At 38.5% G+C, this 14,863-nt stretch overlaps 1 protein-coding gene across 1 annotated transcript in view; it reads left to right on the top strand.

Annotated features, from left to right (window-relative positions):
• nr5a2 (nuclear receptor subfamily 5, group A, member 2) overlaps positions 1-14,863 on the top strand; it is a 91,378-nt gene that overhangs the window by 909 nt on the left and 75,606 nt on the right. Inside the window, exons 2-3 of the mRNA XM_084723233.1 lie at positions 2,868-2,986; positions 7,422-7,563. Coding sequence (XP_084579359.1) covers positions 2,868-2,986; positions 7,422-7,563 — 261 coding nt within the window. The remainder of the gene's footprint in view (positions 1-2,867; positions 2,987-7,421; positions 7,564-14,863) is intronic.

Here is a 14,863-nt window from a genome sequence, read left to right as displayed (position 1 = left end):
TGGAATTTTGATATCGGTTGTGGATATGTTTTTGTTATTTCTCTCAGTATTTACTCCGTCATACTCATTAAGAAGTATGAAAGTAGATCATACTTGGATAGACTTTTCTAAGGTTTGGCTCGTGATCAAACAATGATTACACCCAGCTGTCACTCATGCTGCAAGTGTGCGGACGCCTGGTGCGTAAAATCGGTGAGACACAGGAGAGGAGATGTGTGCACTAACTAATGTGCAGAATTAACTAGTGATTTTGTCTGTATCCAAAGAGTACTTCAGACAGAGTTGTTGCCAATTTCTGAAAAAGAAAAGAAAAAAAAGCTGCTGATGCGTAATTGCAGAGATTTCATTTAGTGACTGACCTCGGGCCACTTTTGTCTAAGAGGCCAATTAGTTTTGGTCTAATTTATACTTTACAGACACTGTAAAATGCTCATAATTCTGTGTCAAATAAATGCAAGCTAATTTCTATTTTGATATCATCTTAACAAATTTCTGGTTTGTAATTTCTAAAATTTTGGCCTGAAAATTGAACGCAATTTAATTTTAAAAAATCAGTTTGAACTCGTTCAAAAGGGGGCATCTAATACTGCTTTTATGATGTATTAATATTTATGTTTATTATATTTTTTGACAGTTTACCCCAATCTCACTAATTATGTCAAGCATTTAGAATAGTTGCTTTAGATCTTTGAATGTGTGAAATTATTATTTAGAAATCGTGCAGCTTTGATTGAGAAAAAATCATTTTCAGGTTTAGCATATTTAATAAAACTCCCTACGGCATCCTATTTTAAATTATTCTTTTTATTCTCCTGTTTCAAGTTACACATAAATCAGCGAAAATTTAAATAGAGACTGACTCTCTTGCCAAGATAAACTCACGTATCCTCCTCATCCCTCTCATGCCATTTCAGAGCAATATAAACGGTCAATCAATTAGCCCGTTGCAGGTTTATGAGACGCTGATAACATTTACTCACAAGACAAGGAGTGGCTGGTTAGAGAGCCCGTTATCTTACTTTTACGCAGGGCTAAAAACAAGGTAGCTCGGAGTGAAAAACAGGTTTCCCCTTAAAGTCATTAGCGTTTTTGACAAATGTTTCAGCTTTTTTTGAAAACTGCATGAGCAACGGCCGTGGAGGAGAGAGCCAGTGGATGAGAAGACCGGTGTATTTCTGCACCTTCTAAAATGATGTAACCTGCACACACTCAATTTGCACAAAAATCTGCTTGTTTATGGACCAGGGATGCAATTTATCCTCATATTTGCACCAAAATGCAAGTTGTTTTTTTGCAATGCAGTCTGTTAAAATTGCATAAAATGTGAACATCTGACTTACAAGGAGCGGCAGCGTGCAGGCTGTACAATTTTAAGTGAGAAAATATCTGGCTAAAAATCCTGAAAGACATTTTTTTTTAATTTATGACGTTAGGACCATTTCAGATTAAATGTACCAATTAATTTTTTTTTATTTACCACCACCTTGCACACTGCATAACTGCAACCAATGCCCCGTTGATCTTTATTTCCTTTATTAAAACGTGTCCAAATCTGTTGCAGCAGTGCGTCATGAGAACAGGCCCTTCAAATTATCTCCTTTCTGCACTTTAAAGCAGAAAAAAAAAATACTAGGAAACGAGTTCGCTTTGAGCTTCTGTGGAAAAAGAATCGGCAGCAGCTCGGTGGAACTTGTTGCTTCAGCTGGAATATGCAGCGCGGATCCCAGCAGGGCAACGCGTTAACAAACCAGAAATCATGTCTAATTAAAAGGTCTACTAAGTGAGCAGATGAGTGGATTTTGAAGTGGAGCGGTGGCCTTGGAAGTTGACAAAATATTTCCACTTTTACAGCCACATCCACTGAGGTTTTCCTGTTTGATCCTGACTCCTTTTTTATGATTAGAACCATAAATGCTTTTGTAACTGTTGTAAATGTCAGCCTGCGTGTTTGCTTAGCGCTGTCACACACAGTCTTATCAATGCAGGTACTTCTAATACGCAAGGCAACAAATATATCGCAATAATGCCAGATTCGTTGAGTATATTAAGTCGTAAATGTCCAGAAAAAGAAATAGGAAAAATATGCATCTGTCGTGAAATTTCACTTATATTTAACTTGATTTAAATTGCAGTGACTGGTAGCACGTTTTCCGCTTTATCTTTTATTTATTCCTCATTTTTTCCTCATAGTTGCATTGGAAACAACATAAATTATAACGTCAAAATTATATGACGACTTTGAATAAAATTGACATTTTTTTCCAGCTCACGCAGAAAGTCAAATAAAACGTTGCCCCTAGTTTTGCGCAACCAAAGCACATTAAAGAAAGTGCAGGAATTGGTTTGTAGCATTGCGAGTAATTCTTCGAGAAGGAAAAATGATGTTGGTTCAAGTTGGTTTTGGATGTTTTTTCCTCCTCGCCTGCAGAGATAACAGGGCTTCTCTGTGTGTCTTCATTTGTCTGTGGGCGGTAACATTTTCTCCTCCAATCCTTAACTCTAATATCTCTCCATTTCCCCCAGCGATTTCACGACTTAGATGCATGCATATTTATGAGGCTCACTTTCATGCGCTTTTTCCTTTTTTTTGTTGTATTTTTTGGCTCCTGTCTGCAACGAATGTAGCAGAGAAGGCGGCAACAAGGAGAAATAAATTGTCGCGTCCTTTCAACTCGTTCCAAAATCCAGTATTCATCGTCCTCCCCTCCTCAAATTAAACCTCTACAAGTCCAACAGAAGTTAAAAAAAAAAATCACATTCAGTTGCGTCGCGTGGTTCCCCGTGGTTCATCTTGATGGATGAAAGTGGGTTTATGGAGAAGAGACTGAAATAGACTTCTCTCTGTGTGTCCGTGTCTCCTTCCGCAGCACCCCAGTTAAAAATGATGGACTACTCATATGACGAAGACTTGGACGAGATGTGTCCCGTGTGCGGAGACAAGGTTTCAGGATATCACTACGGACTTCTGACCTGCGAGAGCTGCAAGGTTAGTGCCCTCATTCATTCTCTCCCCAGTGGAAAAGCCGTGACACTATGGCAATGATACTGCCACAGACACACGAGAAGTGTTTATGGGCGACCGTATCTAAAATATTCCTGGTGTCTATAATTTTTGGAGGCTTTGAGATCTCAATTATGAATGGTAGCCTAATTATTATAAAGTTCATGTAGTGCATCATAGCCAGAGAGTGTTAGGTTTACAGTGGCTGAACATGGTTTGATTGTATTATCATCTACACTTAAGTATCATTATTTTCCTTGAATGTTGCAGGTACAGCCATATCTGAAGAGTATGATTTTAAAGTACATTTCAGATATGGCTGGGTGATATGGTTTATAAAAAATACCTCAATATTTTGGGGTTATTCAAGTCAAGTCAAGTCAAATTTTTATTTATGTGGCCCAGTATCACAAATCATAATTTGCCTCGGGGGACTTTACAATCTGTACAGTGTGTGACACCCCCTGTCCTGTAGACGTTCAAAACAGCAAGGAAAAACTCTTCCCCCAAAAAAAACTTTCAACAGGGAAAAAATAGACAGCCCATAGATCTCAATGTCCACATTTTCTCTAGAATAATATACCATAGATTATCAAATACTGCAAACATATGATGATGTTATAGAATAAAATTCATAGATTAAACTACACAATTTTATATAAAGCAATTGAGGCTGTGTGATATGAATTGCCGTTCTTTAACAGAATTTTTGATAATTACCAGTGATGTGTATATAATGATTAAGTGGGTTAAGGGAAAAAATAGAACAGAAGTTCAGGAAATTTCATCTTCACTATAATGCAGCCTTTAAAACTCGTAAAAGACTACACATTTGCCATATCATGATATGACGATATCCAAAATCTAAGGCAAGATCTAGTCACATATCACAATATCAATATAATATAAACATATTTCCCAAGCCTATTTAAGTATCATTATTTTCCTTGATTGTTGCAGATACAGCCACATTTGCATTGTGCAGTTTTAAAATACATTACAGACATAGAAATACTGAGGCTCTTATATGTGTCTACAGCTACTTTATTTCAGTGTATTGAACTGGAGATGCATTTTTTGCACACTAGGCGTTTAGCCGGCATTCTTTTCCAGAGTGACTTGCAGCAAGTATAATTCTGCCGCAAAGATTCAGTTCCTCGTCATTAACATGACAGGAAAACCAAAGGTAAAGAGGCCGAGGGTCAAATATTCTTGTGACAATTGATCTAACAAACTTTTCCTGTGACTGTCAGAGGATTTTGTAAAGTGATGAACAGCTTGGCAAAGAAAGAGGAGCTCAAAAGCATGCAAAGGGTTTTTGTAATTTTTGCAACCAGCAAACACAGGAGGTGGGGGAGGAGGACTGAACCCCGGAAGCAAATACTGACTCTGTTTGCCCAAGCCTGTATCCTACTGCCTAAAACTCTCATCACAAGTTCATTAAGAGAACAGCAGCATTGTCTGGCTGCAAAATGTTTCCATACACAGGTTAATAATGAGGCTTCTGCAAAGCAAACTGTTGCTGCTATTAATTTGAGCTCAGTCAGCAACCTGTTTGTCCCTTTCTGCCTCTTTTCACGGGTCTCCTCAACACCGAGCTAATAGGCATTACCCAAGTTTTTTGTTGGGCCAGTAAAGCTGTCAGCACAAAATTAAGCTAAGACAAATGTCTCTGTGTTAACACTATTCAGTGTAAAATTGCAGCTCGCAGTATTGATGCCGCGGCGCACATTTCTTGCCTATGTGGTCATTATTCAAAGCAGATGTTATAGATTTTATCCCATATTATTGACCTTGAGATGCTCAGCACTTGCTCGAAGGGAGACGTCAGTGGCATCTCTGCTGCTTTTCAGCCTCAGCCCAGTTTAGAAACGCTGTGTTGTGTGTATGTGTGTGTGTGTGTGTGTGTGCAGGATGTAGATGAAGAGGTATTTTATAAAGTGCTGCATATCCTTGTTGAAACATGCATAATTTTGATAATTACCTGAAGCTTACCATTGATTATTTTCAAAATGCAGGCAGTCGATTCAGTAAAAGTAAGGTTTGTCAGAGCTGGACTGATGAATCAGTTTGTTGACATGTTACAGGTTCATATTGGCATTAAATATCCCAGTGCTGTGCAATACTTGAGGTTCTTCCTTGCCTACAGCTGCATAAAGACTGGAAAAACCAGCGGTTAAATTTTATTTGTAGTTTAAAAAAAAATAAAAAATACCTCTGTTTCAGTTTTTGCTTTGCACTACAAGAGTAAGATTCATATTTTCCACCTTTTTGGTATCAAAATTTGAAAATACTTAACAATTTATAGGGAGTTTATAGATGGAATCTAATCTAAGGATATTTGCAACGACCCTTAACCTACCCCCCTCTCAACCCCCAAAAAATCATTTTTTCAGGACAGTTTTTTAGATCTTTGGTTGGGTTTCCAGTTTTGGGCTGAAACACACACACACACACACACACACACACACACAGAGAGAGAGAGAGAGAGAGAGAGAGAGAGAGAGAGAGAGAGAGAGAAAGAGAGAAAGCATGAATCACACAAGTGGGTTCCTTAACCCCCTCAAAATCCTACCACCTCCCCGAGCACACAAACACACACACACAACCTTTTATTCATACGCACAGACAGTGTTAGCTCATACTACACGCCATCCCACATAAAGTAAACATGGTGCCACATCATACCTGTTGGAATAACAACATCAAGCTGAAACGGGCTTCATGGTCCTCACAAACAGGCTCCCTGCGTGCTACGTTTTGGGAGACTGAGCTGAGGGAGCTGCAGCAGAATAACCTTATAATCCTAAAACGCTGACATAATTGACAAGAAGGTTAGAGATCAGACCCATAGTGCACAGTGGACATATCAAAAACGATTATAAGAACTGTAAGTTGGAGGGAAATTAATATGAGCAAAGCATGCTGAGGTCAAAGGGATTTTTGCTTTTTTTCAAAGTTAGACAGAACCCATCAGGAGTGTGTGAGACAGAGATCAGAGGAGATAAAGTGATGATGTGAATTATATTTTTCCTGCTTCTTTCTGGCCAGTATTGACAGCTAGTAAAAGTAGTTTCCTGTTTGCTCTTTTTGTGCAGAGAGAGAGTGTTGTGTTTTACAATGGAATTCCAAGGTCGGGAACACCAGTTACACAGATGATTCATCAAATTAAAAGTGGACATTACTTTAATGAAAAACTTGTAGCTACTTTACAGCATACAATTTCACATTAGTGTCATGACTTTAAACTATATTTTAATTTGTGACACTTTTGGGGGTAAATTAGATATTTTTTAATGACAACAGAAACAGGCAAAAATCGCAGCTGTTTCTTCACAAATATGAATCAGTCCTGACAAATGCTCACTCCTGGTTAGACCTGCCGGTCAAATTAAAGCCTTTCAGTTAAATGTTGTCCGCTTAATCTCCAGACGTGATATTGTGTGGTTTTTAAAGCATGCTACAATCCAGTTTGGTTCAGATATTTATAGCACACGCTGTGCACTAAATGGAAAATTGGAGAGAAAGTTCTCTCTGAAGCATGGATTTTTTAGTACTGAGAAGTCGATAATCCAAAACCGAGTGCAGTGGATTTTTTTTTGGGGGGGGGGGAATCAGGCAATGCAGATTGTCAATTAAATTTGTGTTTGGTGAGATATTGACAGCAGCACGTTCTTTTTTATTTTTATTTTTTTAAAGACCAGGTTTTAAGGATTCTCCTCCTAGGTTATGGATCTAGAATACGTTAATACCATCTTCCCTTCGTTTGATTTTCAATGCTGCTGCTGCTTATAATTAATTCCACGTTGCAGGTATGAATCTCTGTAATCCCGGAACTGTGAATTATGGATATAATTTATTGGATCTTTTGGACTCCTGTGCTCATATTTTTCAATAATTAAGTGGAGAGCCGAAAAGATGCTTTCCCTCGTAAATTCTAGAGTCTTTACATGAATGGAGAATATTGAGAATAGTGTAATTTTGACCGGACCCAAATTGTATATCCTTTATGAAGTAGTTTACAATGCAATTAAAACACTAAGTGAGACAGTTGTAGAGAATTTATGGTTTGCTTGTTTGTTCAAAGCTAAATAAAATGATAAATTTTTTTTTTTTTTAAGTTTTTAGAAAGACTGACGTTTTTTCATGTGTAACAAGTGTGTATTCAGGCCCTGCTTTGTATTCTGCATGTGTGTGTCCATAAAGCATCACTTCAATTGGAGCAAAGCTTCCAAAACTTCACTCTGTGTGTGTGTGTGTGTGTGTGTGTGTGTGTGTGTGTGTTTGTGTGTGTGTGTGTGTGTGTGTGTGTGTATCCATTAAGCATGTCCCTCTCCATCTGTCTGGAGTGTGAATGGGCCAATTACCATCACATTGCAGGGGTCAAGCGGGTTGACGTCTTAATTGGTTCTCTCCGTAGGGCTTCTTCAAGCGCACCGTCCAGAACAACAAGCGCTACACATGTATAGAGAACCAGAGCTGCCAGATTGACAAGACCCAGAGGAAGCGCTGCCCGTACTGCCGCTTCCAGAAGTGCCTCACCGTCGGCATGAAGCTAGAAGGTACAGCAACATGTTTACATTATTATTTTTTTGCAGTTCAGGTGTTTGGAGTTATGGCAGAATGACTTCACAAGTTTTGCTGGTGTTTTGGATCTGAGATTCAGTGTGTTTCCAGCTTAAACATGGGGTTACAACACAGGGAGGGGTGTTCGAAAGTGTTTCAAAGTGCAACTATGGCTGAGTAGATAATGTGTGGCTGACTAAAGTTTGGGCTTCTTTAAAATAGATTAACAGTTGCATGAAGGAGAAAGGGTTTGCCAAACAACCAGTGATTATAATGATTATAATGGACTGTCCACTGGAATTTCAATGTCTTGCTCAAGGGCTCTGTTATTACCACTGAACATGTGACTGTCCAGTAACCAGTGATGGAAGAAAGTATTACTTAATAGGAGTGTCACAATTTTACAAATCCATGATTCGAGTTGACTTATGATTTTAAAGTTACGCTTCTATTTTTTTATTTAAACTTATTGCATCTTGATTTGCTAAGATCAACAGGTGATTGGCTTAACGCCCTGACAACTGTCATTTATGTTTTCAAATTCTTCTTTAAAAAGACAGTCTATAGCAGTGGCTCTCAAACGTTTTCAGTTGCGGACACAAAATAATCATGTTGGTGTTTATGACCCCCCCCCCCCACCTCTGTTTACCTGACATTGTTCAGGCAATACTGTAACACATGCAAGCTGCTAAATTCATATTTTTGTATATTTTTTATCTCCACAATTCGTGAATCGTGAATTGCAGACTCTGCCTTTTAAATTTAATTTTTGAAAAGAAGATTTTTCAATTGATTATTTAATATTGACATTGTGACACCCCTATTACTTACGTAAAAGTAGCAATATGAAAATACTCCACAAAGAGAAGTCCTGCACTGAAAATGTCACGTAAGAAAAAGCTGACATTATCAGTGAAATGCAGAAAATGTCCTTAGTGAGTGACATACCATTATATCTTAAATTACCGGATTATTTTACCGATGTAGGAGGTTGAGGTGGAGCTCATTTTACATAATATATACTGTTATGTGATTTATTCTACAACAGTGTTAATTATATAAGATAATCAAATATGATTCTCAGCCGTGGTAGAGTAGAAGGATAAAGTAGACTTAAATAGGGAATACTCAAGTAAAGTACCTCAGATATGTATGAGTATGGAATAACTGTACTTAGTTACATTCCACCACTGCCACATGGCAGCCAAATGCACCGGACAGCCTGCAGGCTCACCAGAAGCCTTTTTAAATTATATTTAAATCTGGGAGAATATTTCTCTTTTTTATAGTGCACATACAGTGCTGTTTTATAGTAACTGTATGATTTTAAGAACAGTTTGCGCACAGATTTAGTCTATTCTGGGGTTTCACAGTAAACACAGCTCACTAAAATATGATCTAGAACTTAACAGTAGACATCTGCGAGAGTGGAAAAGCAGAGCCGGGCAGTGTTACTGCATTCTGTGTGCTGCATCATATATATTTCAAGATATGACTGTTTGCAATTACTGTTACTGAAAGTTGATGAGGGAAAAATTACAACATGGAGCAGCTAAACCTGGAGGTTGACTGCTTCTGGACTTCCACAGAGGTGTAGTGAAATGAAACAGCGAGTCTTTTTCCATTTATTCACAATTGAGCACAGTTAATCGCAGTGCATTAACTTCTTCCAAGAACAATTTGCATGTGAATAGTTTCCTTCCAAACTGAGATGTCCACTATTTAAAAAAGGTTAATACCTGCTCTGACATAATGATTGCCTGTATAAAAAGAGAAGATTATATTTATTTAAACATTTAACAATGAATATCTCAGTAACATCTGTATACCTAGAACTTTGTGGAGTGAAACCTCTCGTTTCTACCACAGCATTGCTTATTAGTATTTAAGATGGGGTCAGGGGGAGTTGGGGGGTATCTGGTAGCTGCTTTGCACTTAAACTTGCCAGACAGAGTAATAGATAAAATATTAAACTTGGCGGCAGAGCGAGAATGGTAATGATGATACTTTTGGCCGGCCGTTTCGAGGCCTCTTTGTTTAATTTGAACGCGGCTCAGAAGCTTGTTCAAACACGCCTATACAGAAGTGACAGGACGGCAAGGCGAGAAACATTCTTCCAATGTTCAAAGATAATATTTTAAATCAACTATTTTTTCCACACATGAGCTAACAAGTTTTATTTTGAAATCGCTAATTGTGGAGTGAATAAAGTGACCTGAAGGTCACATTTAAATAAGTGTAAAATAGGGGATTTAACCGCTAAATGTGATAGTTATTATTTTGTTAAGCGAGAGGTTAAGTTACAATATTGTCCTTAAAAAGAGTGCAAATTGTTTTACTTTGTCCAGTCTTTTTATAAGAGTAGGTGCTGCTACTCATATAGTTTCAGCCTAATATTGAAACAAAATTCTTTGCACATTTGTAATTTAAACCAAATTAAAAATCCCTTGGCTCCTGAAATGATCACATGCAATTGAGAAGAGTTAATGTGTTAAAGAAATAAGACCCTGGGAGGGTGAAAGTAGAGCAAAGACAGCCTAACTAAAATCTTTCCGGAGGCTTCTTCTTCCTCTACCTGCCATGTGCGCTGTAATTAATTGCTGTTAATTGTGAATGGCCGCTGGGCAGAATGTCCCGGCCTGTCATTTTCCAGCTGACACGAGTGGGGAGGTGGGGGGTAGCGTTTCATTTGTTTTGCTGGCGGTAGCTTTCAGCTCGGGGGCAAGACGGGCCCTGCAGCACTTTGTCAGGGGCCAGAAGCTCCAGTGGGTGACTCCTGCCACAACCAGTAAAGACGTCCCGTACAGAAAGGCTGACACCCCTCAGCACGCACACACACACACACACACACACACACACACACATACAGCTCTCCTTGGTAAACACATACATAAATTCATGAGAAGCCCAAAAAGGTGTTCAGAAGGCCACAGGCAAGAGGGAGAAGCTGTCATTTGATCTAAAAAATGTGCAGTGAAAAGAGGAAAGGAGGTTTGGGGTCATGTGCTTTGTTATTGCAATCTTTTCATTCCGTTACACAGCAGCTTGCAGCAACATGTGAATTCAGGATATCGAGTGGAAACCAAATGTTGACAAAAAAATGTGAGGGAAACTTTAAAGTTGACACAAACTGCATTTTTTTTTGACTGTTTACTTTTGCCTTTCTGGTGCTGCTCAGTGTCCTTCCTGTTTGTCGATAAGTCTTCCAACCAATGGGACGCTCTGTGCAGTTTTAAGTTTGCTGCGAGGGTGGAGGCAGTAAAGCAGTCTGTTTGTTGTCGTTTGTGCTTGTTAATATTTTAAAGTTGAGATGAACAAGTTGAAGTAGCAGATGGGCACATCATCAGACATCAGAGTTACAGTAAACAGTGTTGTCACATGACTGTCTCCTCAGATCAGTTGTATTATCTTGAGCTTATTACAAAAGAAAACTAGTTGTGCTGTGCGATTTTGCAACAGGATAAATAAGTTACCCCTGACCCACTGTCAAACATTCAGATCAGTTCATTCAATATCATACTGTGACTTTAAAATGATCACATTTTAACAAAAACTATAATATATACTGAAACAACCTGGGAATGGGGAAGGATACTACACTGTATGGCAAAACTATGCCATGTGCACCATATTACATTACATGTTCTGTCCTCTGAGAAAGAGCCCATTACACAAGCGCTCTATCCAATCGTATCTTTCAAAACAAAAGCCCTACAAAGATCTACATACTGCGCCACCGTTTTACCAGCTGCTTGATCAGAGCAGAGTGGCGTTATCAGTCGTACAGATGTGATTGGTTGCTCTCTAATAACAAATATGGTTTCATTGTGGGTTTATTGAAAAATTATCATTTATACAGGGGCAGGCAGGTCATACTTTCTCTCTTGTATCTCGATGATGATGGAGCCTGGCAGTCACATTGAACCAAACACAAACACACATGCTACCGTGCTGTAAAAATCCTTCACTTCTTGGTATGCACTGTAGCATCTCAGCCAGTGTTGACTCATTCAGAAAAAAAAAAAGCCACATTCCACTAAGGTTTGACCCATTAGCACGCCATTCACTAAAGCTGATGAAGCGTGCCGTATCTGAGCAGCTCCCACTGGTATGATTTTCTTTTTATGCTCGCTGGAAGTTGCCTTGCATCATATGCTTCACTGAGCTGCCTAATATCTCCTTCACTTATGTATCATCTTAAAGACGGAGCGGAACAGCGGCGTTTGTGATCCTGAGAGCTTGACACTTCCTCTGTGTGGTATTTAATGAAGCAGAAGTTACATATGTTTTAAAACAACCATTGAAAATTAAAGCTTAGGACAGACCCCACATTAAAATGGTCTTGATTAATAACATTTAAAAAAAAAAACAAAGCATGCAACCTTTGTCCTCCACTGATAAAATGCTGATTATTTATTATTTGTTGACTGGTTCCTTGCCAGTTAATACTTTTTTTGTGTTTATTCTCAGCTTGGTTCAAAGCTGACTAGAGAGCACTGTCTTGTTTTAACTAGAGCCCGACCGATTTATTGGTTGACTGATATTATCAGCCCAATGTTGGCCTGTAATGGTCTATATCTGTAAGCACGATACGTGTTGTTATGAAACCTTTTTTAACAGAATATAAAGCAGATTTTATATGTTAGTCTTATAAGCAGCATTTATGCATATTTGATTCTTTTTTGTAATTCATGTTTAATATATACATGTCTGTTGTTCTATTTGTGTTTTTTAATTCATAATTGTTTATAGTTATTAAAAAATATTGAAACTTTAATGTTTCAGTGGCCTGATATAGTTTTGGACAATAACGTTTATTGTGAAAGTAAAATATCCTGCCTCCATTACATATCTGTGCCGCAAGCGTTTAGTAACCACTTTTGAGGGATTATTGCAAAAAATGTGTTCACGTAGGCTGCATATTCTATATTCGGTGTAAAGAATATCATTTGATATATCAGTATGAGAATTTTTCTACTCCCTAATCTTTCTGGGACGTCTGCTCCCAAAATCCAGTATCAGTCTGGCCCTATTTTTAACCCAGACATGACAAAGTGGCCTTTTTAGAAAACAGATTAACTCTCAGTTTTATCAGACTTTTCACTGTCAATCTGGATCAATATATCACTTCAGTGTTCCGATCCAACAATCCAATATGATTGATGCGAAGTGAAAATATTGATCTTTATTGTCATCTTTAAGATACACCTTCATATTGAAATTCCCTTAGCATGTCTTTGTCACTCTTCAATCAAAAAATTGTTGAATCATTATTTAATTGCTTTTTGTGAATTGAAATAAATATAATTGAATGTGTTAAATAGACATATGGTATTTAAGCAGCCAGTCTCAGGGATCAGGTGCTGGTCAGTCGCAGGAGCGTCTCAGGTAAAAACATCAACATAAACCACCACACACTGAAATGACTTACTGTGATTTTATTAGAAGTGAACAATGTGTGTCGACCTGTGGTTTCTTCAGGTTTGCGCAACAGCTGAGGACATATGGTATTGTCTCATATTGATCACAGGCCATTGAACTGAATAAAATTTAAATAACATCTCATATATCATATCGTTGTCAAAGAATTGATATGATATTGCATCATGATGAACAGACTTGCGTGGGCTTCATCAGGTATCACTTTTCCCAGCAATTTATAAATTTAACGTTGTTATCATGCAGCTAATCCATCATCAAATCTCAATTAATTAATCACTATAAATGCAAACCCCCTGCAGAGCCATTCAGCACAAATTAGCGACACCATCTGAGTGTTTATACTGTATTTTCCTCTCTGTATCCCTCTCTCCCTTTCAGTGCACTTTTTATTTCCTCCCTGTCTCCATCTTTCTCGCTCTGATTTGTCTTCCATCAGCCTCCCAGTACCTGCGGTAGAAGCCAGGGAGCTGTCCCATTACTTATGCATAGGTATCATAGGTATTCATGTGTGTGCATGGGATAGGGCGCATCCGGAGCAGGGGCCGGGGCTCCGACATGACAAACAGGGTGTCAGCAAGGCTCCGCGGGACCCATTAATATGCCGGCGGCCGACAGGGATCCTCACCTACGCGCGCTTAATATTCCTGTATATTAAACAACCATAAATCAGAGGATATAAGCGCTGAGGGCTGTGTGTATGTGATGTGTTTGAGTGTGTTAGAGGCTATGTGTGCGAAGAAACTGTGTGTGTGAAGGATGCTGTTTGTACATGTTTGAGATGGTGTATAAACGGGGCGCTGGATACTTTTGGGGAAAGACGAAGACGGTTTTGGTTGGGTCAGTTTGTGAATTTATGAATGTGTGTATGCCCGAGTGTGTTTTTGTGTGGATGTGCTCATAGACAGTAAGTCAGGGGAATTCAGAGTGGAAGATGGCGTCAGCCTTTCAGTCTGTCGACATTTCCCCAACTCAGATCCTGTTCACCCTAATAGAAGTTCTCATATATTCAAATAGTGCTTTAGTGATGTTTTCTCTTCATATATTGATTTTCTTCTTGCATCCTCCTTATTTTTTTAGTTTAAAGTTAAATTTTTCCTAAGCTAAGTGCTCCTAGCTGTACTCTTCCTGTCAATCAAGCTGTGTGCGAAGCAATATCCTCATTTTTCATTGCAATTTCTGTTGATGAAGTTTGAATTTCTGTAGGCGTTTGTATTTCTTGTTTTCCTGTTCAGCAATGATGGCTGTCACTGTCATGCTAACTATTCACTTGGTGTTGTTAATGCCAAACAAACCACAAACATCCAGACGTCACTTTCTTGGCACCACAAAAAGACTGTAACCAACACTCTGTAAGCTTTCATGAAAGGGAAATTCAATTAGTTCTGTGTTTTTCTAACATATAAAACATGTGTTTGCAGAAAAACATTGGAAAATTACTAGTTTAGATTATTTAAAGTGGGGTTGTATGAGTTACAATAGATGCTGGTCGGCATGCCCCACATTGTAGAAGCAGACAGGAATCCAGCTGAAGGAGGCTAACCAATGAACTCCTGTGGACAGGGCCCACCTAAAACATCAGTATCAGTTTAAGTGTACACTATATGTAAGATATAATAATACATTTAATTAATATAATTTACCTTGGTGTTGGACAGCCTTCTCTGATGAGAAACTGCTGTTATATAAGCAAACTATTACTCTTTCTCGCCCAACCAGACTCCATTGGCAAAATCAGTAATTTTACCTTGCAGAACAGAGGAGCTGCTGGGTTACCACTGCCTCAACCTGTTAGATTGTGTGTGTTATTATGTGACTTTGGTGAACTGGAACTATCCTTTTAAAATGCCAAAGTCA

Source organism: Lutjanus erythropterus, chromosome 7, assembly GCF_056507025.1.
Source record: "Lutjanus erythropterus isolate fLutEry1 chromosome 7, fLutEry1.hap2, whole genome shotgun sequence".
Taxonomy (NCBI): domain Eukaryota; kingdom Metazoa; phylum Chordata; class Actinopteri; order Lutjaniformes; family Lutjanidae; genus Lutjanus; species Lutjanus erythropterus.
The sequence above is the reverse complement of the archived record's forward strand: the minus strand, read 5'-3'. Positions and strand labels throughout refer to the sequence as shown.